The following is a 21,198-nucleotide window of genomic DNA, read 5'->3' as shown; positions in this document are numbered from 1 at the left end:
ACCCGGTGTTAGGTTTTATTCTCCAGTGATACCGAGCAGGAACCCGCTGCTGTACTACCCACCCGTCTACCCCATTCCCCACATGGAGCTGGATGCCGTGGTGTCCCACATCAACAACCCTGCAGATTTCTACATCCAGCTGGTACCTTAAATTAGCACAAGAACTCTCTAATTCTTACACACTGGACCTTTAAACCCGGGAAGAAAACTTAACATTAAACCCAACTTTCCTTTGTTTCCCCCCGATCCTTTCTCACAATAAAACCCCGACCAGGTCGAGAACATGGAGTCCTTGTTACTCTCCTGCAAGCTTCAGGATTGTTACAGTGCAGAGACTGAACAGGATGACCTCAACGTCTACTGCCCTGCTATTGGACAGGCCTGTGTCGCACGCTACGATGACCAACTGTGGTACAGAGCTCAGGTCACAGGTGAGGATACGTGTGTGTGTGTGTGTGTGTGTGTACACGTCCCTGTTTGAGTAAGTTTTATTATTGATTCATGCGTTTGAGTGTGTTTTTGTAGTTTATTTAAAACAAGCAACCAGATTTTTCCGCTTCTTACTTGTGAATATTTTCTGGTTTCTTTGCTCCATTTTACAAATAATTTATTAATATTGTATAATTTTGGTTTGTGGACAAAACGCAAAAGGGCGTTATTTTTACATTTTTCTGACATTTTATGGACTGAACAACACCGACTAACCAGGTATTGTGTGTGTGTGTGTTTAGGACATCCTGGTGGCAGAAAAGTTGAAGTGCGGTTTGTTGACTTTGGCAACGTCAAAATCCTGTCAGTCAGCGACTTGAAGAAGATCAAGGATGAGTTCTTTGCTCTTCCTTCCATGGTGAGAACACAGTGTTGACCGATTCACTGCGATTGATCTTTAAATTGTCCAGGATCAATCTTGTTTTGTCTGTCTGTTGTTAATTTTTTGCACCAAAGCACAAAGAGGTCTGTTAAAAGTCTGCTTACATTACATTAAAATATTGATATTTTCCACATAATTCTTTTCAATTCTTTTCGTTTACAGTAGTTAAGAGAAAGTGTCTCTTCTGTTCAGGCAATCCACTGCTGCTTGTCCGATGTGATTCCTCTGGATGGAGCGACCTGGAGCGACGCCTGCACAGACAGATTCATCAGCCTGGCTCATCAGAAACTTGTCACTATCGTGGCTAAAGGTACTATCTGTATGCAGCAGCTGTGATATTTTTTTTCTTAATCCTAAAAATGTAAGAGAAATTACACTCTTGACACCGTTGTCTTCTCCGTACTCGTCCAGGGAAAGGGGCAAAGTCTCGTCCTCTGCCTTTACAACTCTACGTGAGAAGCCATGATGAACAAATCAACATCAGTGAGCTGCTGGTCAAAGAGGAGCTGGCCAGCTTCAAAGACAGGTAAGATGTCTGTGTCTTCATCTGAGCATCTAAGATAGAGCTTGGGACGTCACGTAACTGAATGGCACCAGTGGAAATTCCTTGAAAGGTTCTTTGTATTTGATGTGTGTGAACTCTGCTCCTCCTGCTCTTATGTCACCACAGATAGTGTCGCTGTTCTTCTCACGTTGTTCCCTCTCTCTCTCCTCACTTCTCCTCTGTCCTTCCCTCAGCTCTAAGTCCAAACCTGCCGCTTCCCTCTGTGACGACTCTGCCATATGGGACCCTCCCCTCGAGCTCGGCTCGGCCGAGGATGGCGCCGATTCTCCGGAACCGAAAATCACAGAGGAGAAGGAGAAGGACGAGGAGGAGCTGCTGGACCTTCAGCTGAAGCTGAAGCTCCCTGCTCAACTCAAAGACCTGAAAGTGAGAGTCAGCCACGTCAACTCGCCGAGTAGCTTCTACGTGCAGCTCGCCCAGTACGACTCTCAGCTCAAAAGGTCAGTGGTAAATTAAAGAAGCGAGTGAAAAGTGAAGCAGCAGCATTGGTCATCATGGTTCTCAAATGATTCCTCTGTGTTTTACAGGATCTGTGAGCTGGTAAAACAGGAGTGTGCGCTCACGGAGCCACAGGAGGTGCTGTGGAAGGCCGAGATGTTCTGCGCCGCCCACATTAACGGCGTCTGGGAGCGAGGACGGATCTGCTCTGACATCACATCCAACAACATCGCGGAGGTTTGAAGCACTGTCCTGACAGTCGTACTTGTTCTTTTTATGTTCTTTTTAAATGAGAACATTGTGGATCCCGTGTGTTGTCGGCACTTTAAGCCTGTTTTGGTTCAAAAACAGCCGGTATGTTTTTACGTGACAACTAATACCCTGAAATAGTGAAAATCTTGCATGTTTTTTACTGACGAGGAGACAGATGTTGTGCCTTATCAGCTAAAAGAATTGGATGTTTTTAAGATAGTGGATGGTAGGAAGACTCAGAATGACACACAAACTGTAAAAGAGCATTTTGCTGCCTGTTTACATAGGAACTTTGTTGAAACTTCGCAAACATCTCAGGCTAGCCATTGTTAGCACAATAGCAGACAATAAAGACGTGTTATTTGGGGGTTTGATGCACACAAACAAGCAATACAATGCGATTTGTTTACTGTGAAACAAAAAACAACAGAAGTGTTATTAACGGTAAAAGAAGCATCTTAGAATCCTACCTTCGGTTCATGAGGTTGTTCCTGGTTTCCTCTGGCGTTTTTGGCCTCGGAAGTTCTGAACTCACCAACGCTGAACTTAAACCGTGCGTGAGTGACTCTTTCTCTTTTGCTCCCTCCTTGCTGGCTGTTACCAGGTGATACGCTGTGACCATGGCAACGTGGTGAAGATCGACATTAGGAACCTGCGGCCGCTGTCGCCCTCATTAGTCGGCTCTCTGGCGCTGGAGTGCACGCTGACTGACATCAGGTTACGCACACACACTCAGACGTGATAATGAAATGTGTTTTCACAATGTGTCAAACACGTGTCATAGTCTCTATACATTGTGTTTTAATGCAGTTGAAGACGCTGAAACGGCAGCTACTGTATTTTAGTCTGAATTCTTTTACCTTTGCCAAGAAGTTTGTTTAAAGTCCACTGACTGAACGACATCATTTAAAAGAGTAACGGACCGATTTGTCCGGGTGTTAAGGCCCGAGAAAGGAAATGGTTTGAGTTTGGTGGCGATCCAGACACTTTGTTTGGATTCAGGATTCATTTTAAAAAAATAAAACATTTGTTAACCTTGTGAGATACAGGAGTGTATTTACACTGTGGGAAACTGAGTATCCTTGAAAGACCCTTCACAGTGGTTTTATTGGTAAGAAGATTTCTGTTTCTCATCACGACTTTCCCTCCCTCTCTCCCTCTTTCTCAGGCCTGCAGGAGGCAAATCCAGCTGGACTGCTACAGCCTGTGACGTATTCTCCTACTACCTGACTGGAGTCTCAGCTGTTGTCACCATCAAGGTCCGTCTCTCCTCTTCTTCATCGTCCTTTTCTCCCCATTTTTATCCATTTCCTTTTGATAAAGTGCCGAAAACTGTGTTTTCATTTCCCCCAAGTTACTGTTTCGATCCCATTTTGTGCTTCTTTTGTTTGTTTCTGTTTTGTCTTCGTGTCTCTGCTCGGTTTTCCAGGAGTTGACGGACGAGCGTCCCGCACCCGTCACTCTGTTCTGCTCCAACAAGAAGGGACAGCTTGTCAGCATCTCTGACTTTCTGGCCAGTGAGGGCCTCGCACTCAGAGAAAGAAAATCAAGGTGTGTGTGAATGTGTGAGAACTAGGACTGCAACTAACGATTATTTTCATAATCAAAGGATCTGTCCTCTTTGCTTTTAAAAAACACACAAATTCCCACCTTGCCAAGGCACTTTGAATCACCAGCATAGACGACAGTTGTAATAAATGTTTTTTGAAATATCTGTTGCACTTTCAGAGATGCTGTCGTTCAGAAACCCAATGAAGCAGAGGTGCCATCTTCACAGCGCAACACGCAAGATCAGTGCTCTGATGGTGAAAATCAAACTAGTCCTCAGAGCCCAGGACCTGCCGTCGTTCCTTTCACCTCCCAGTCATCGGTCCCCTCGATTTCCTGCCCTCCCAAACCAGCTCCCCGCAGAGTAATGACTGCTGAGATGGTGATCACACACACACTCACAGTTAAAACCATGTTCAGTTTCACTAGAAAAACAAAAAGAAAAGCTAAATTAAAAGTACAATTGATAGATACAATTGATTGAAAACCTCAGTATGTATCAGTAGCAGAGCTGGGTTTACAGCAGCTTTAGTTCTGTGAAAATCTCTTTTGGTGTGGAAACTGAATGAATCGATGTTGAATTAAAATCAAAAACAGAATTCAATCAGGACCTTGTGAAATTGTATTAAATCACTTCAGGAAATCAGCAGTGATAACCAGCTCTGTCATAGGATGTGTGAAATGATACGGTTCTACATGAAACCTTAAGTTTAAAGTGTATGTATCTGTTGTTTTTGTGTGTGTGTGTGTGTGTGAACAGGTGAAGACCAGGTCGTACGACCCTCCAGAGCTTCCGTGCCTCGGCCACATCCAGATAAACGTCTCTGCAGTAGGAGACGACGGCCTCATTTACACCAGGACACAGAACGCAGGTGCTTGCGAGAGTAAAATGTTTCCACAATCTGACATATGCTGGATTATATTTTATATATTAAGTTTCTGTGTGTGTGTGTGTGTGTTTTGTCAGAGTGTCAGCTGGAGCAGCTCAGGGAGAGGATTCAGCAGAGCATGAAGACACTGCCCAACCAGAAGCCTTACACCTGGAAGTCGGTTCAGGGCTGCGCCGTCATCGGACCGGACATGCTGTGGTACCGAGGGCAGCTGGTGGAGGTGCTGGGAGGACACGTGAAGGTCTGGAAAACGCACACACACACAAAATCTTTATTTTATCCTGTCGTAGATGTGTTTTTGTACTTTAATCCCTTTTAAAAAAGGTGGTTTCAGCTTTAAAGTACAGAAATATACAACTTTTGGGTCAAACTCTTAAAAGCAAAGAAAAAGCCGCTTATAACTGTTCTTTTTCATCTTTTCATGCTTTTTTGGCTCTGTTAATCACTGCTTTTGTTATCACCAGGTTCAGTATGTGGACTTTGGCCTGGTGGAGAACATCCCAGTGGTCCACGTTTACCCCATACTGCTGTGTGACGACGTCCCTCAGCTCTGTATGCCCTGTCAGCTGCACGGCATCAACCCTGTAAGAGTCTGTGTGTCACAGTATACATAAAATGTTGAGAAAATATCTCAAAACTGGAAATAATGATGTTTCTCAAGCGTCTTCTTTTTGTCCACAAACCAAAATGGTTCAGTTTTAATGATCAGAGAATGTGGTAAAAAAAACACTAAAATGAATAGTTGATTATTAATATAGTTATGACAGTTAATATAGTAATCGATTAATAATTGATCAGTTGTTGCAGTTAAGCATTACCTACACAGAAAACCATGAAACCTACAGCAGATGTTCTCCCTCCTCCCGTTGTTCTTTGTCTCGGTGTCCTCAGGTTGGCGGGTCGTGGCAGAGAGAAGCCGTGGCCTTGATGAGGGAGATGTTAGTGAACCGCTGTGTCAACATGATTGTCGTGGTAAATCTTCATCAACACATTATATTTGCGTCTTCTTAAACCAAAAACCTGGTTGTAATGAGGCAGAACCTAGTTTCTAAAGAACTGGTTAGAGCTGAGTTCTGGTAAGGCATAAACTTAATGTGTGTGTGTGTGTTTTAGGAGTTGCCGTCTGACCCCAGACGTCCCCTCACTGTTGAACTCTTTCTGGACGGACTGAGCCTCAGTAAGGTCCTGTGTCACCATGAACACGCCTCCATGGACCGAACTGTGTCAGCACAGAAGGTTGTAGGTTTGTTTTCGGTGTTCGTAAATCCTGATATATGTGTGAGGAGACGCCATCATTTACACATTTGTCTGTAGGGAGACTCTCTGCTGCCTTCCACCCTTTTCCTGGATGATTGGGACATCGACACTGAGGTATCATCATCATTACAACTGGACTGTTTCCTTCGGTTTTGTCATGGCAGATAATGTGACCAAAGCTTCATTCCACCTCCTGAAATGTTTAAGCCATTCTCAACCCAGAAGTCTCAAACCTGCAGGCTTTTATTTTGAAATTCTGTGAAATGTTATGATTGCAGTATCATGATGGAGTGTTGAGATACAGTTTTAGCTCATATCACCCACCCTGACTGCTCTTTTACCCCAAAAAGTTTTGGGACTTTCTGTTTTTTTCCTGACCAGTCACCTCAGTTTGAGACCCCTTCCCACAGACCCCTTTAAAACCTCAAATCTTATCAAATCAACTATTTTCATACATGTTTTCATACATAACGATCCATACATTTTAAACTGAAAATAAAAACGGTGCAGTACTTTCAGGGCCCACTAGGAGGAGTTTAGCCCACGCTTTCAACTGATTTAGATCCTTGAAAGGTGCAGTACAAGTCAATATAGTAATTGTTATAATTATAATGTCCAGGGTGTGAAGGATGCAGAGGAGCCAGTGTTGGGACCTTTCATCAGGTCAAAGCTGCCGGAGAAGGAGCAGCATTTTCCGGTCCGGGTCAAACATCTGTGGACTCCCAACGAGGTATCCTGTTTCCACGGAGATGAAGAGTTAAAAACTCTTATTGTACATGTACCAGTAAACTAATCAGGTCAGCACTGATGTGACAGTCGTGGGTGAACTTTATCTTCCAGTGTAACACCATCAAGGTAAAAAACCATCAAGGATAGATGTATCTTGTTTTAAACTGTAAACATACAGTTCCTCTTAATTCCACCAGGATTATGAGATTACTGGAATTATCCTAGAGCAAATGGCACAAATTCTCTCTGTCTCGCAGCTCTTCCTGTGGCCTTTAGAGGAAACGATAGAAGTGAAGGTGGACGGAGAGACGCTGACCGACGCGCTGACCCGCATCAACGACGACCTCGGCACTTTGTCACGACTCGGCGACTTCCCTCAAGGTAACGGAAAGCTCGCCGCTGTCGCTTCCAGGCGGAATGGAAACCATTTAAATGTGTTTTAATTAATATAAATGAATGTCTGAATGCATTTTATACCACGACTGATGAAGGGAAGGCAGCAGCATAACAAGATTTGGTTAAGGGATTTGCCCCGGTTCTCTTAAAAGATCAATTTAGGTTAAGGGATTTACCCCGGTTCTCTTAAAAGATCACTTTAGGTTAAGGGATTTACCCCGGTTCTCTTAAAAGATCACTTTAGGTTAAGGGATTCCAGTTCTCTGAAAACAAATGATGAAATACAGCAACAGCAGCATTGTTCTGATGGCGAAAGTTACACACTGTAGCTTCAATTATGAAAATATAATTAAGTGAATCTCATAAATTTATTGAGTTTTGTAAAGTAGGTAAACAAACAAAATACATCCTAAAATACAGGAAACTGAGTTTGAGGTCCACTTAACGTCAAACTGACCCGAGTTTGTGCCGCCGTGGTTCACAGGTGGTCCGTGCTTGGCCGAGTACAGCGATGGCAAATTCTACCGAGCTAAAATAATGGAAATCACCAGTGTGGAGCCCGTCATGGTCCTGGTTCAGCACGTGGACTTTGGTTCCTACGACACGCTGCCCACCAGCAGGTTTGACCTTCAGGAAACACATTTGTCTTCTGTGCAAACCTAATATCTTAAAAATAAAGGTGTTTTTTTTTTTTTTGTCACTTCCTGTCAGGCTGCGTCAGATGCTGCCCGAGCTGCTCAGGTTCCCGATGCAGGTGCTGAAGGTCAAAGTGGCCGACCTCAAAGCTCCTGGGGCCAGAGTGCAGGGAGAGATGCTGCCCTACAGCCCCAAGTGGAGCGTGAAGGCTGTGCTGGACATGATTGACCTGCTGGACAACAACGTCACTACAGCCTGCATCGTGGTGAGAAACACTTAATTCCACCTGCTGGTTTTATTTAGGTTGTTAAACAGCATTTTCTGCCTGAAAAAAACAAGTTTCTATCACTTTTGAAAAAGCTCACTCTCCCCCACACCGGACCCCATAGAGAAAATCAGCGATTTTAACATCACGGCACAGGAGTTGTTGATCCACTGCTGCCTCTGTCACTGACTTCAAACGTGTTGTTCTGTCACTTCAGTGTTTGAAAACCTTCGTTCACATTTACCTCGGTGACAGAAACTGACCACGCGAGGCAGCAGTCGACCAGCAGCTTCCGTGTCCCTGAGAGATAAAAACGCTGATTTTCTCTATGGGATTTGGTGCAGGAATTACAAACTTCAGTTTCCAGTGAGAAAAGGCTGCCATACTGTGAGAAAAAGCAACAATATATATATTCTGAAGATGGTATAGACTTAATCAGGTGTATAATTTATTAGGTGAGCCTTTCGTCAAGTGGCTAAAATAGTTTTCTTTTTCATCCATTTTTTATTTTCTGTTAGTGAAGCTAGTTCTTTGGTGACGTCTTTGCTCCAGACTTACAACCACATGTCCAAAAACCTCTAACTATTCCTTTCAAGTGATTAAAACTAAACATTAGGGCCGCAAATAATAATTATCTTTAATTATTCGTGTACCTGATTGTTCCACAAAAAGTCAAAAAGAAATTTCTCAAATGTCTTGTTTTTGTCCACAAACCAAAAATAATAAATTTTAGTGATTTCTTTGTTACATGGAGCAAAGAAACCAGAAAATGTTCACATTTAAGAAGCTGTAAAACCAGAAAACTTGTATTAATTATTGGAGAAACACAAAATGAACACTTTATACGATTTATCATTCAACATTTCTGTCAGAAACTGCAGGGTTTGTTTATGTGTGTTTTTGTGTGTTGTCGTCGTTGTCGTGTTTCAGGCTCATGAACCAGAGCTGACCGTGCGTCTGTACAACAAGCACAAAGAGTTGGTTTATCAGCCGCTGGTGAAGAGTGGACTCGCCGAGCTCGAGTGAACTCTACAACCCTTCCATTCACACGTTCATGTTCCTATTCATTCAAAATACTGTTAAAGTTATATATAAATATATATATAAAAGTATATCATTTTTTTTACATTTGTTTATATCCCAATTTTTATTGTATACGTTGGAAAAGATGATCCTGGGGAGTGACAAAAATAACACAGGTAAGAAAGTAGAAGTTTGTTTGCTTTCAAATAATCTTGAAAAAGTTCACATTTCCAAGCTTAAAATGAGAGAATTGTCAAAATAATTGGTGAATAATTAAGTAATCAGTTAAGTGATTGACTTTAGAAATATTGAAAGCAGTGGCAGCCATTTTGATGTCGCTGTAGTAAATTCCCACTTGTATAAAGGTTTACAGTTGTGATGGCCGCGTTCCATTTAGCTTCAGAGTGCACGCTGGTTCACTACAACACGGTCTTGACTCCCATCAACTGAACAGAATCAGTGTTGATGCTAAAACGGGACAAAATGGCTGCCGTGAAAAATGCCTTGTCGTTTTATATTGTCTTTATTAAGTATTTAAGTTGAATTTCCGTTAATATTTAGTTTCTCTGCTTTGACTCCTTGCTCTTCTGTCTTTTCCTCAGGTTTTATACGCAGACGTCCCTTGTTTTGGTTTTTTCCTCTTCTGTTGTGTTCGATCTGCAGATTAAAACTCTGAAAACACTCAACGACGTCGTCCCTGCGGTGTTTTATGATTTTTATTCATAAAAGAACACTCGACAATTAACAAAACAAAGATAAAAATGTATTTTATATCGTCATCTAGGAAAAAAATAAATAGCTATTTCACATTTTTACAAATTAAAAAGGGTTCACACGTCACATTCATGCAGTTCAGTTTCAAGCCTTTAGTGGAAATAAATGTAAACAGTCACGTCAGTCCCAGTTACTGTTAAAATATTACGTTCAAGTTTTAAAATAATACTTAAATAATTAAAACATTTTCAAGGGAAGATTTCAACTTCCTCAAACTTAAAACCGCAACAGGATTTTTGAATTTCCTGAAAGAAAGAGCTGACCACGCTGATATATAGTGTCCTCTGAGCGTCCTCTACGCTCTTTTGTCCATGAGGACGTTGCCGTCTTTGTCCTTGATCCTGACGCGCCCAGTGGGGTAGTGGGTCTCCTGCCTGCCGTCACTGTAAACGGTCTTCACGGTGCCGTCGGGATACTCCCTCTTCTTGTAGTCGGCCGTGTGGATCTCCCTCTGACCCGTGTTGAAGTGGATCTCCTTGGTGCCGTCGCTAAACAAAGCAAAACGCTGCAAAATCACTCAAATCCTTTCCTACAGAATTACAGTGTAAGTGATCTATCTGTTTTATACTAGTTTTATGTTAAAAGTCAATGTTTTTCTTTGCTTTTGACTTTCCCCATTATGGTTCTAATAAGGACTCTCTTATCTTGACTTATATTAAAACACGCCTTAAGATAAAAGGAACTAAAAATGTTTCTGTAGATTGTTCTTATCTGTGTTTCCACCATAGTTAAAGACCTGGGAACATTTAACGCAATGACACAAGCCAATATTTTCTTTTTTCATCCACAGATTCAATTAATCAATATTAAAGAAAATCTCCAAGATGATTCATTATTGGCCTTTGAGCTTTGATATAAAGTGAGAATTATCCATTGTAACACAATCTGTCTGCTGTAATACCACAGCTACAGTAAAAATGAGAAACAATTATGTTACAATGTTTTGACTCGCAGCAGAGAATTTAATCTTTCTTTTACCAGCAGCTTGGACTGAAACTGCTGTGGTCCGTAGCAGCAAACGTCCACTAGGTGGGGTAAAAGGGAACGATTCACTGTATCTAATGTCCATGTTGATTCTTATCTGTTTTAAAATCTGATGAGAAATGTGTTGTTTTGAATCAGCAGCTGTGGTTGTTACTCACGGGTTGACCTGGACGATGGTGCCGTCTGTTAACACGCTCTCCTCTCTGCCGTCTGGAAACAGGTTCTTCACCATCTGGTCCGGGAAGGTGATTTCCTTACGGCCGTCAGGAAAGTGTTTTTCTAGAGTGAGGGAAAAAAGAAAAAACAGGACAATAATTTATTATTCACAGAATAAGGAACTTGAATTAAACATCTATAAGTTATGGTTAAATGGGGATGGCAACTTGAATACTAGAGCATCTCAGTAAAAAAACCCTGTTAATTATACAAATTGTTGGGTAAGAAATCAAAAAGTCCACCCCAACAGTTATTTTTTTTGTAATTAATATATTTTGCTGCAGTATCTGTTCATTCTGACTCTAAATAAACCGCCTCTGCTATTTCATTGTAACTTCAGGGTGTGATAATCTGGAACGTCACAACATTGATGCTCCTTCCAAAAAAAGGTGTAAATTAAGCAAATCTCATATTGATAATTCTGTTTCTTTTTTTTTTTGTAACAAGTACATTTAGTCTAATCTGATCCAAAATGAGGTGATCATTTCATGATCTTGTGCTCTCACCTGTCTGGTTGTTGGGGAAGTGCAGGACCTCTATCCCATCAGGGAAGGTGATGTGAGTCGTCTGAGCTTCAGAGTAGAAGTAGATCTGAGGACAAAGAGCAGAGCAGTGATGACGAGGTGTCACCTGACTTGTCCCGCGACAAAGTTCCTGTGTGGTTAGAGAGAAGGTCTCACCACTCTCTGGTCTGCCGTGATCTGTTTGGTGTCTCCGTTGAAGAAGGTCACTTTGACCGTCAGTCCGTCTGCCGACACCTCCTTCCTGGTCCCGTTGGGGAAAAGGATGACGCGATCGCCGCCAACCAGAACCTTCTCAATCTGGAAGCATGAGAACCACAACTTTTACATTTAAAAAGAAAACATGCTTCAGGACTTCACTGTGATCTTCTGGAATTGATCTAATCTGGGAAAACATCATTTTTATGACACCGATTACCCAGAATTTTGAACTGAAAACCATTTTTACATTACATTTTAAATTTGCGGCTCCCCTGATACCGGAACGAGCTGCTTTATGTTATTGGAGAAGCAAAGTCTCGTTCCTTCTTCCAGGAACTCTCAAAAGCCCCTCTTTTTGTGGACAGTTTCTCTCTAAAATATCTCGAGGACTTTCTCACCTTCCCGTCAGGATGTGTGATGACTTCCTGAGCCGTCTCTGCCTCTTGGGCTTCTCTGCTCTCTGACTCTGTCGACACAGAATCTCTGTTCTACACAAAATACACAGGAGATAATGAAGAAGTGATGGAGCTTCAACAGCTCACGTTTTTATGCTGCTGTGAAGACAACAACTGCCATAAAACACCAAAGGACGGCACTAATTAGGATTAATAGCAGGATTTACCGGTGAGCAGTCATCTGATTGTTCGTGGTTTGGTGGTTTGTCCTGACTCCTGTTGCCGGCTGTTGGTTGCTCCTCTGTTCTCCTGACAGGCAGTGAGGAGGAAGACGATGAAGATGGAGTGCCTGCTCCTGATGGTCGTCTCAGGCTGCTCTTCATCCCTGCTGACGATGACAACAAACATAATCTGGTTACGGACAAAGAGACTCTCGCAGAGTGAAGACAAGTTAGTGAAAAAATGCTGTACAGGCCTGAAATGATGGGATTTACAATTATTAAGAAGGTAGATTTTTATATTTTATATTTTTTAAATAAACGAGCATTGAATTCTGTCCATAATCTACCTTAATATGGTCATATTTGTCAGATGTTAACAAATGTAGAAACATTACATGATTTTTTTTTCCATAATCTTTAGTCAACAATCATCTGATAACGATAAATCAATCCATCAATTTATTGTTCAAGCTTTTTTTAAATCAATCAACATCCAAATCATTACTGTTAAACTAAATCCTCTTTACCTGCGACTCCTTGACCGATCTCTGACGAGCTCCTTCTATCGGCTGCTGCTGCAGCGCCGCCCTGTGGAGGACTGCTGCTACTGCAGCTGCTGCTTCCTCTGGAGTCCAGAGGACTCTGGGAAAATACACACGAATAAATAAATAAATAATATCCTCAATTCAATATGGAAAATGACTGCTTTAGATGCAACTGTTTAAAATCAAAGTCATTCTAATAAAGAGATTTAGTTTTAAGATCAAACTCATGAAAAATGCAATTATAGCCACATTTAGTGTCATATTATGGGCCATTGATATAATAGATAATTAAAAAAGTGTCAAATATTCTTACGGCAAATTTCACTCCTTTGGTGACGGTGGACAGATTGTTGGGGAACATTCTTGGACCGTCCTTAGTTTCTTTGTCCTTCTCTGCACTCACTGGGGTTTTCTTCCAGGAGCTGAGGCGGAGCTTCTCCAACATGCGGATCTTTAACGTATAAAAGAGAAGGAATTCGGCGTGACACGGGCGGCAAGTACAAAATCACTTTTTCATGTCTTTTACCAATATCACAACCATGAGTATCTACCAAGACAAATATCAGACCGATATTGCTTCATTTTACATGTTTAAAACTACAAAGCAGTAACAGCTGCTGAGAATAACTCTGTGAGAGACGGTGATTCTTTCACAGGTTCATTCTTTCTCATACAATCTCTGGAGTCATGATGTCATAACACATGCATTAATATTGATTATTATTCATACACATGAAATGATGTCGTGTCAAGTGTCGAGTGTCGAGTGATCACCTCGTCTCTGAGTGAACTGTTCTCTTCACTGAGGGAGTCGATGTGCTGTCTCTGTCTGCTGTGTGACGACGCCCAGCGACTCTCCTTCCTCCTCAGCTCCTCCTGCAGGGAGTTCAGCTGCTGCTTCAACACCTGACCACCAGGGGGAGGAAGAGGAGAAGAAGAAGGTTAAAGGGCAGTTCCTCCTGATCTAAGATTTCACACTGAACAGGTGAGATATACTTAAAGAACCTATTTAGTTTCACAGGTCTTTGTTCTGGAACTACGTGTTTTTGCACTAGCACAAACCCATGTTTCGCTTCGTCAGTCGTGATGTAAAACGCTTTTGTGTCTCCACAGACACCCAAACAAAAATGACCAAAACTAAAAAAAAATGCGGAATTTGTGTGTAAAGAAAACAAAGTTATCTCACCTGGATTTCCTCTCTCTCCTTCTTGTCAGGAATGGCTCTGGCGGCCGACACGTGCTTCTCGAACAGTTTGCGTTCCCTCTGCAGCTTCTTGTTTTCCTCTTTCTTGTATTCCTCAAACTTGGCCGACTCCTCTGCTTTCGTCCGCTCAAACTCCAAACGCTCCTTCCTGAAAAAACAAAGTAAACAATCAAAATACGAGTTTTCCTCGCCTACATATTTATTTTCTCATCCGGAATTGGTGCATCCGTTTCTAAAGATTAGTTCCAGAAACAGAAATATCACCTGAGGTTCTCCTGGTTCTTCTCGTTCTCCTGTTTGAGTTTGGCGAGGGCGACGTTCTCCTTCTGGAATCTCTCGATCTCAATCTCCAGTTCAACCAGTCTCTCCCTCAACTGCCTCGACTGGAGCTGCTGACCTGAGGATGATGATGATGGTCATTTTTAATCTCTTCCTCAGTATGTTTGGAGGTGGTTTGTTCTTGTATTGTAAAATATAAAAACACAATAAAAGTATGAGCCTCATTTTCTTTATATGAAGAACATATGATATGAACTATTTCAAAAAAGACTCACTTGTCTCCTCTGCAGGAGCAACCGAAGTGGCAGCAGGAGGAGGAAGAGGTGGACTCTGGGTCTTTGGCTTCAGCGAGGGGAACAGCTTTGTCATGAGTTGGGAGGCAGGAGGAAGAGGAGGAGGAGGAGGATCTGGCTCCTGATTGGCTGACATTTCTGTGTCCAGCATTACAACTTTACTCACTGCCACCTTCCTCAACAAAGTCTGCATCGGTGGTGAGACGCTGGCGGCCGTTGCCTTGGAGACAGGACTGTCTCTCCCGCTGTCGTCGTCCAGCTGGACCGAAATCTCGTCAACTTCATTCCACGTATCGTCGTCGTCGAACACAACTCGACCTCGTTGTGCGTCTTTGTCCTCGATCAGTGTGGACTCGTCGGCGTTGCCGTGACTCTCCTCGTCGCCACCTTGTGTCCCGTCCGACGCTCTGCGGCTGTCCTCGTCCTGATAGGACCACTTGTCATACGGCCGGTGAGACTGTGCGGGAAAGGAAAAGTTGCTGGGACACAAAGATGCTTTGACCACGACTTCTTCCTGGTCTTCAGATTCAGAGCCACTGCAGGATGAAGCCGAGTCCTCGTGTTTGTCCTGTTCCTCTTTTTCCTCAATGCTCCTTCTTTGGTTCTTCACTGAAACGTCTCTTTCCTTCACGGCAAAAGCTTCAGAGTTCACAGACGAGCTTTTACGTGGTAAACCGTCGCTGCTGCTGCAGCTCCTCTGGAGTTCTCCTCTAGCAGGCGACTTGATGGGGGTGGAGGAGAGTCGTCGCTGGTGGAGACCCTGAGCGACCTGCAGCTGCCGGTGGTGTTGGTCCATCTGAAGAACCTAAACAAGAACAGAACAGAAGAGTCGGACAATATACGATAATATCGTATTGTGTGAATTTCTAAAATCCCTGACCTGACAACAGAGCAACCTATTGATATTTTTATAAAGTACCTTCATGACAAACGAGGAGTTGGAGGAGAAGGACAGCTCATCAGCTGCCTGCTCCAGAAGCTCAAACTCTCCCAGCTCCAAGTTTTCCAGCTGCCGGTCACTTTCCCAGCTCTGGAACTTCTCCTGGAACGACAACTCAAACGAGTGGACCGGAACTTTATCTCCTCCTCCTTCTTCTTCTTCTGACATCGTCGTCCTGTCTTCTGCTGGTTCCATGCTCCTCTCTTTAGGAGAATTGTAATGTTCAGCTCCTAACACGCCCACCTGTTTGGTCACAGGGTTTGGCTGCGTGTTGTGAGGCCCGGGCTTCCTCGCAGTCTGAGCAGACAAACCCGCAGTCCTGGTATTCTGCTGTTTACTTAGTCTCAACTCTGCTCCAGACTCTGCTCCTTCTGTATTCCGCCGCTGATAACTCCCCAAGACTGTCCGCGCCGTCTTAACGTCAGCTCTGATGAGCTGAGGTGGTGAAATCAAGCCTTTCAGTCGGTTCTCTTTGTTCAGTATGGCGGTTTTACGCTGCACAGGAAGCCTCTGGACACCGTTTGTGCTCCCTCTCTGGATGGCCGTAGGCTCCGAGTTGCTGCGGGACATCACTCTGACCTGGGCTTGTTGTGGTCTGGAGTCCGTCTTCACCTCCTTTTTCTGTAAAGGTGCTTTGCGATTGTTGGTAAATCGGGAAAGCCCCTCGCCTCGCTTCAGAAAGGGTCTCCTGGGTGGGGCTTGTACAGCAGCTGCAGTTACATCCCGGCTCTGTTACGGGAGGTGAGCAACAAATTAACACACATTTTGTTGATCTTTCACTTAGGAAATCTGTAGATTGTAGAGATTTATAGTTTTCTGACCTGCTGTTGCCGTGCAGACTTCAGCCTCTGCTCCTCCAGCCTCAACTGCTCCTCCAGTAACTCCTCAAACGTCTGCTTGTGACCTCCAATGCCTGGCTTAATAGGTCTGGTGAGGGGACACACATGGAACAAGAATCTGTTAACATGGAAGCAGCATCTGCTGTTACCGTCTTAAAGCTGCAGTGTGTTACTTATGTTGTTATTCTGCCTCTGTTTGAAAACAGGCTCTGTCGGGCAAAACTATCAGACCTGACTGAGGGAGCGATTGTGTGTATACAGCAGCAGGGCAGGGGTGGGCGGAGACAATAAGCGTTTATCCTGGCAAATTTAAGCTGAATTACCTTTTTGTTAGCAGTAAAATGTGCTTCTGAAGCTTTTCATGAATGTTTGTAGTAATAAGTTTTGTAAGTCGTTACTGGTGGACGGATCATGGGAGATTTTGTATGTCCCTTGATAAATGTACACATTTTTTTTCACCAGCATTTTACTTGAAATTCATTCTAAAAATGCTGTAGATTTTATGATTTATTTATCAAATAGCTCTTGGAAATGTCTGGTTTACCTGTTCAACGAAATAATAGTCAGAATCTTAATTATTTTATGCACAAATTTGACTCTTGTCAGAATTGGTTCCCGATGGTTTGTCATTGTTAAAAATTACATTCCTATATAGAAAGTTTGGGAAACACTGGTATATAGCAGCAATTACTGGATTACTGATCATTTACTAAATTAATGGTGAACTATTTTTGACAGTCCGTTGATCAGTTTGAGTGTTTTCTTTGATAATTAAAGCAATACCCGGGATGTTTTGGCTTATTAAATGTTAATCTTTTCTGGTTTTCTTTGCTCCACATAACAATAATCATTGAAAGTCAAAATGTTTTGGTTTCTAGACAAAACACGACATTTGCGTTTTCTGGCCCAAACAACAAATTGATTAATCGAAAAAAAAAAGACAGATTAATCTATTATAAAAATAATATAGTTTTATTACAGAACAAACTATAGCAGAGTACATACCTGTCCTGTAAGACTGCATCTTCTTTTCTACCCCGGTCTTCAGTCATATTGTCACTGTAACTTGATACTAATGTGTCGTCATGCTCCTGAAAAACGTCCTCGTGATCAGCGGAGTTCCACGTGTCTGTAGGAAACAACACAAACACAATGATTAATTATAGATATAGATATAAGATTTTTGCTTGTTGCATTCAAAAAACAACAACAAAACAGTGGAAAAAAAACCAAACACACACACAGCACTGAACTGGTAGTCATCAGAGACTGATTGACTCTCTAAACAGAAGATGAAAAAGAATAGAGAAACAGGGCAGAGAACTGCTGCGTGCTATTCCTGCAAATATACTTTTGGTCCCTACTACAGTTGCCATGGAAACCCCGCATACAGATCAAAGGAATGACCTGGTGGGTAGGCCGAAGCCTGTTGCCTGGCGAGTAGTTAAACATTATGTGAAAATTTGTTTTTAACTAAAATTCCTGCAAAAAATCATCAGATTGCCCTAAGACTGGGCTCAAAGAGTGGGTGAAATAAAAGTAAAAATAATAATGATGATAATAAAATGCTTTCTCACCCTCGTGATCGTTGTCCTCCTCCATGTGAGTTTGACTTCTTGGTGGACCTTCACGCCTTGTTGCCGGTGAGAGCACGAAACACTCCGAGTCATCTGGGAAGTGAATTATGACACGGTCATGGCAGGAAAGTCTTTCTAAAATGTGCAGCATTTTAAAAACGTATATATATCCCGTATCTCTGATCGAGAAGGAACCTGGAAAAGAAGAAAGGAGCTACCACACGTTTTCTGTCTGGAATACCTGCTTCTCTGACAATAGTCTGGGTTTGTGGATTGGCCCTGCGATGGATGGACTGGCTACCTGTCCAGGGTGTGACTATGTCAGCTAGGACTAGCTCCAGTGGCTCCCCATGACCCTCATGTGGAGGATAGACAATTTTCCTACCTGCAGTGCAGTCCTCGGAACCATTCATCATCCCCAGCAGCCTCTGCTGCTCCTCCTGCAGCAACAGCAGCTCCTCCAGCTGATGAGCCTTCAGCTGCTCCTGCATGTGCTGCTGCCACTTCCTCAACTACACACAAACACACACACACAGTGTCATAGGCCTAATTTAAATGCATAATGACAGCTAAAGCATGACTGCCGCTCATACGATTAAATCGACATATTAACGGTACAGGAAACACTTCCAAAGACATTTCCATCACTATTTAACCCTTGACATCATAAACAGTCTTACTGCGAAAACAGCTAATAATAGCAAAGACGCAGAAAGTGTGTGTGTGTGTGTATGCAGGAGGGTTAGGTTACCAAGTCAACAGAAAACGGCACATTCTAACTTTATTCACGCTAAATCTACTTTCATTTAGTTTTAACAAACCCTTCTACTTAGAAAAACTGGACTAACCCACGTGTCGTTGAATATGTAGCAACTGGACTTTTTAGTTTTCTTTATGATGAGAGGTTAAAGAGCTAACCCACCACAAGTACAATCAGCTTTAATAGCATTATTATTATTATTATTATTATTAGTTGGAAATGTTGTTCAGTGTTTCCAAAACCTCTCAATCTGAGCTTTGGTCAGAAGGAGGGGAAACAAGTCCAACTTTCATCACAATATTCCATCATAATACAGGAATAATAACATTTGGGCCAATATTTTGCATCATTTCAAAATAAAGGCATTTGTTTTGATGCATAAGGATATAAAAAACATGTTTATGACACAAAATGCAGCTATATTATCACATCTGTGGCAGTTTAAGATTTCTGCTCTAAAGGATGTTCTCAAATGTCTCATTTTGTCCGCAAACCAAAATGATCAGTTAGATCAATCAGTTTGAATGATTTCTTTGTTATATGGAGCAAAGAAACCATACTCACATTTAAGAAGCTGAAAAATCAAAATACTCAAAAAAAAAAAAAAAACTAAACTCACTTGTTCTAGCTTCATCATTAGAGATGCATCCTGTGAGCTGCCTGCCATCTCATCCAGACTGTCCATGTGTGCAGGTGTGCTTCCAGACGCTGGGCAGAGAGCGGCGGCTGGGCTGTCACTTCCAGCCCTCTCTCCTCCGGACGAGTGGGCAGCAAATCCATCCACAGCGAGGCAGCTGCTGTCGGCGGAGGCGGGTAGAGGGGCGAAGTCTGAGGAGAAGGAGTCGTCCGGCTTTGCGGGCGACGATGATGATGATCCCGCAGAGGAGACGTGCCGCATGGACGCGACCAAATCCGTGCTGGGGCTGAGGATCACGCCGGCTCTGTTGCTGCTCGGCATCCACCGGGCCAGGAACTCTGCCTGAGAGTAGTGGAGCCCGTCTGGAGATGACATGTTGACCGCGCCGTCTCAGACAGGGCCGGCTAATCTGGGGATTTGAACAACAGATTATGGTGACAGGTTAGGAGGTTAATGAGACTGTGAAAAAACACGGTTTAGATCATGGCCAGATCCAAGAAAACTATAAATGGAAAGTGGTTTTACTGTGAAATAACATTTAGCTATTATCTAAGAATATTCTCTATCTTTTTTTCAGGGTAATTAAAAAATATAAAATAACACATGGAACAATAGCAGCACATGTGGATTTGATCTTACATCAAGACTCTTGTTTTTCACAATTAAAAACGAGTATGGATCCTTTATAACATTGTTTGGTTCCATAAGTGATGTTTTTAGACCATTAATTCATCCTTTCATCTTCATCTGTATTTGAGAACACCTTCCAAATCACTTATAGATATGAACCAAATCACAGGTAAGCCGGAACTCCCTGCCCATGCCCATTTATAAATATAAAAAAGTTATATATTTTAAACCATAGGGCTGCAACTACCAATTATTTTCATAATCACTTAAACTGTCCATCATTTTCTCAATTAATCGAGTACTTGTTTGATTCACAAAATGTCAAAAATCAGATTTAAGAAGCTGAAAACACAGACAGCTTGTATTGCTGAAATAAACTCAAACTGATTTTAATTATTGTCAATAATCGCAATAATATTGCAATTCAACAATATTTTGGTAAGAATAATCATGACTAAATTTGCAGTTGTGAATTTATTTTACTTTCCTATCAAAATATTTAGATTTCATACATACACATGTAATAATTTTGCTAAATGAAATGTTCTCTTTCATAAACTATTTAAAAGAAGTAACCTAAAAAAAGAAAGGAAACAGAATTATAAGATTATGAACAGAACTATGAAATAAATAAAATACATTACAGACTCGTTTTAGTTCAAACAAATAATTTATATGTAAATAGACTCACTTATATCCTTACACATTCATAAAAGCTAAAAAAGGGAAGAATATCCATTGCATAAAACATCTTTCATTAAATTTATTTTGGATGTTTTAACTAAATTAAGTACACCCTACAGTAGCTTTACTATTTTTATTTTTTAAAAACATAGTGACACTTTGTTAGCAAAGAATCTGGTTTATTTTCGCCACAGTCTAAATGTAGATATAAATAAATGTTTGTTTGGTTGATAAAAGCAAAAATTAAACCTTTCTATCTCAAGCTCTCTCCAGTTAAAGTTGTATTTTGTGCCTTACACGTGATCTTTAGAGTGGAAATGCCTTTAAAAAGTGAATTTCTAACGTATTTTAAAGGCGTCGACTTCCCAGCTCGATACTCGATTGTTATTTACGGTGGTACCTTTTCATTTCAGGCACAATAAACCTCAATTAAAGAGCTGTTACGCTGCAGTGACAGCGCGAATACACTCAGAACATGAATAAAAGTGGGTAAAAGACATGAAAATTACCTGTAACGAGGGAGAAAAGCGATGTTACTGAAGTAAAAGCCTGCGTAGTAAAGCCATGACAGACAAAAGTTTCGAAGGCTGCCGCCATGTCAAAACAAAGCCCGCGAGAGTGAGGGTGC

The 21,198-nt window shown here is 42.0% G+C and overlaps 2 protein-coding genes across 7 annotated transcripts in view; one reads left to right on the top strand and one right to left on the bottom strand.

The window, feature by feature from the left end:
* The window catches only part of rnf17 (ring finger protein 17), a 17,230-nt gene extending 7,642 nt beyond the window's left edge, over positions 1-9,588 (top strand). For 3 of the 5 annotated variants that reach the window (XM_058620045.1, XM_058620019.1, XM_058620052.1), the window contains exons 16-38: positions 13-142; positions 275-431; positions 732-847; positions 1,064-1,181; positions 1,283-1,397; positions 1,610-1,876; positions 1,964-2,111; positions 2,731-2,843; positions 3,295-3,385; positions 3,556-3,677; positions 3,855-4,056; positions 4,435-4,546; positions 4,642-4,805; positions 5,029-5,148; positions 5,456-5,536; positions 5,678-5,803; positions 5,879-5,935; positions 6,441-6,551; positions 6,808-6,931; positions 7,431-7,566; positions 7,658-7,847; positions 8,778-9,046; positions 9,473-9,588. In XM_058620045.1, coding sequence (XP_058476028.1) covers positions 13-142; positions 275-431; positions 732-847; positions 1,064-1,181; positions 1,283-1,397; positions 1,610-1,876; positions 1,964-2,111; positions 2,731-2,843; positions 3,295-3,385; positions 3,556-3,677; positions 3,855-4,056; positions 4,435-4,546; positions 4,642-4,805; positions 5,029-5,148; positions 5,456-5,536; positions 5,678-5,803; positions 5,879-5,935; positions 6,441-6,551; positions 6,808-6,931; positions 7,431-7,566; positions 7,658-7,847; positions 8,778-8,873 — 2,896 coding nt within the window. In that variant the 3' untranslated portion in view covers positions 8,874-9,046; positions 9,473-9,588. Of the gene's footprint in view, positions 1-12; positions 143-274; positions 432-731; positions 848-1,063; positions 1,182-1,282; positions 1,398-1,609; positions 1,877-1,963; positions 2,112-2,730; positions 2,844-3,294; positions 3,386-3,555; positions 3,678-3,854; positions 4,057-4,434; positions 4,547-4,641; positions 4,806-5,028; positions 5,149-5,455; positions 5,537-5,677; positions 5,804-5,878; positions 5,936-6,440; positions 6,552-6,807; positions 6,932-7,430; positions 7,567-7,657; positions 7,848-8,777; positions 9,449-9,472 lie in introns of those variants that run through there. The other 2 variants (XM_058620037.1, XM_058620029.1) reach the window with 2 other exon arrangements.
* cenpj (centromere protein J) lies at positions 9,571-21,198 on the bottom strand. Of its 2 annotated transcripts, none has more exons than XM_058620068.1 (19): positions 21,080-21,198; positions 19,239-19,665; positions 18,245-18,371; positions 17,860-17,952; positions 17,288-17,411; positions 16,265-16,370; positions 15,423-16,172; positions 14,486-15,308; positions 14,196-14,328; positions 13,914-14,079; positions 13,502-13,633; positions 13,041-13,178; positions 12,710-12,824; positions 12,189-12,349; positions 11,965-12,054; positions 11,525-11,665; positions 11,351-11,435; positions 10,787-10,907; positions 9,571-10,132 (listed from the first exon to the last, which is right to left on the bottom strand). In XM_058620068.1, the coding sequence occupies exons 2-19, from the start codon at positions 19,629-19,631 to the stop codon at positions 9,940-9,942; spliced, it is 3,891 nt and encodes a 1,296-aa protein (XP_058476051.1). In that variant the 5' UTR covers positions 19,632-19,665; positions 21,080-21,198; the 3' UTR covers positions 9,571-9,939. The 2 variants fall into 2 exon arrangements, with proteins under 2 accessions (XP_058476051.1, XP_058476061.1); XM_058620078.1 differs by having other exon boundaries at positions 12,189-12,346.

The sequence above is a fragment of the Solea solea genome, chromosome 2 (assembly GCF_958295425.1).
Source record: "Solea solea chromosome 2, fSolSol10.1, whole genome shotgun sequence".
Lineage (NCBI taxonomy): Eukaryota > Metazoa > Chordata > Actinopteri > Pleuronectiformes > Soleidae > Solea > Solea solea.
The sequence above is the reverse complement of the archived record's forward strand: the minus strand, read 5'-3'. Positions and strand labels throughout refer to the sequence as shown.

Excerpts from the sequence above, each read along its gene's own strand:
- cenpj (XM_058620068.1), bottom strand. The coding sequence starts at position 19,631 with ATGTCATCTCCAGACGGGCTCCACTACTCTCAGGCAGAGTTCCTGGCC. Across the intron at positions 14,080-14,195 it reads AAGAACCAGGAGAACCTCAG|GAAGGAGCGTTTGGAGTTTG; the intron begins GTGATATTTCTG and ends TTGTTTTTTCAG. Across the intron at positions 11,436-11,524 it reads TCACGGCAGACCAGAGAGTG|ATCTACTTCTACTCTGAAGC; the intron begins GTGAGACCTTCT and ends CTTTGTCCTCAG.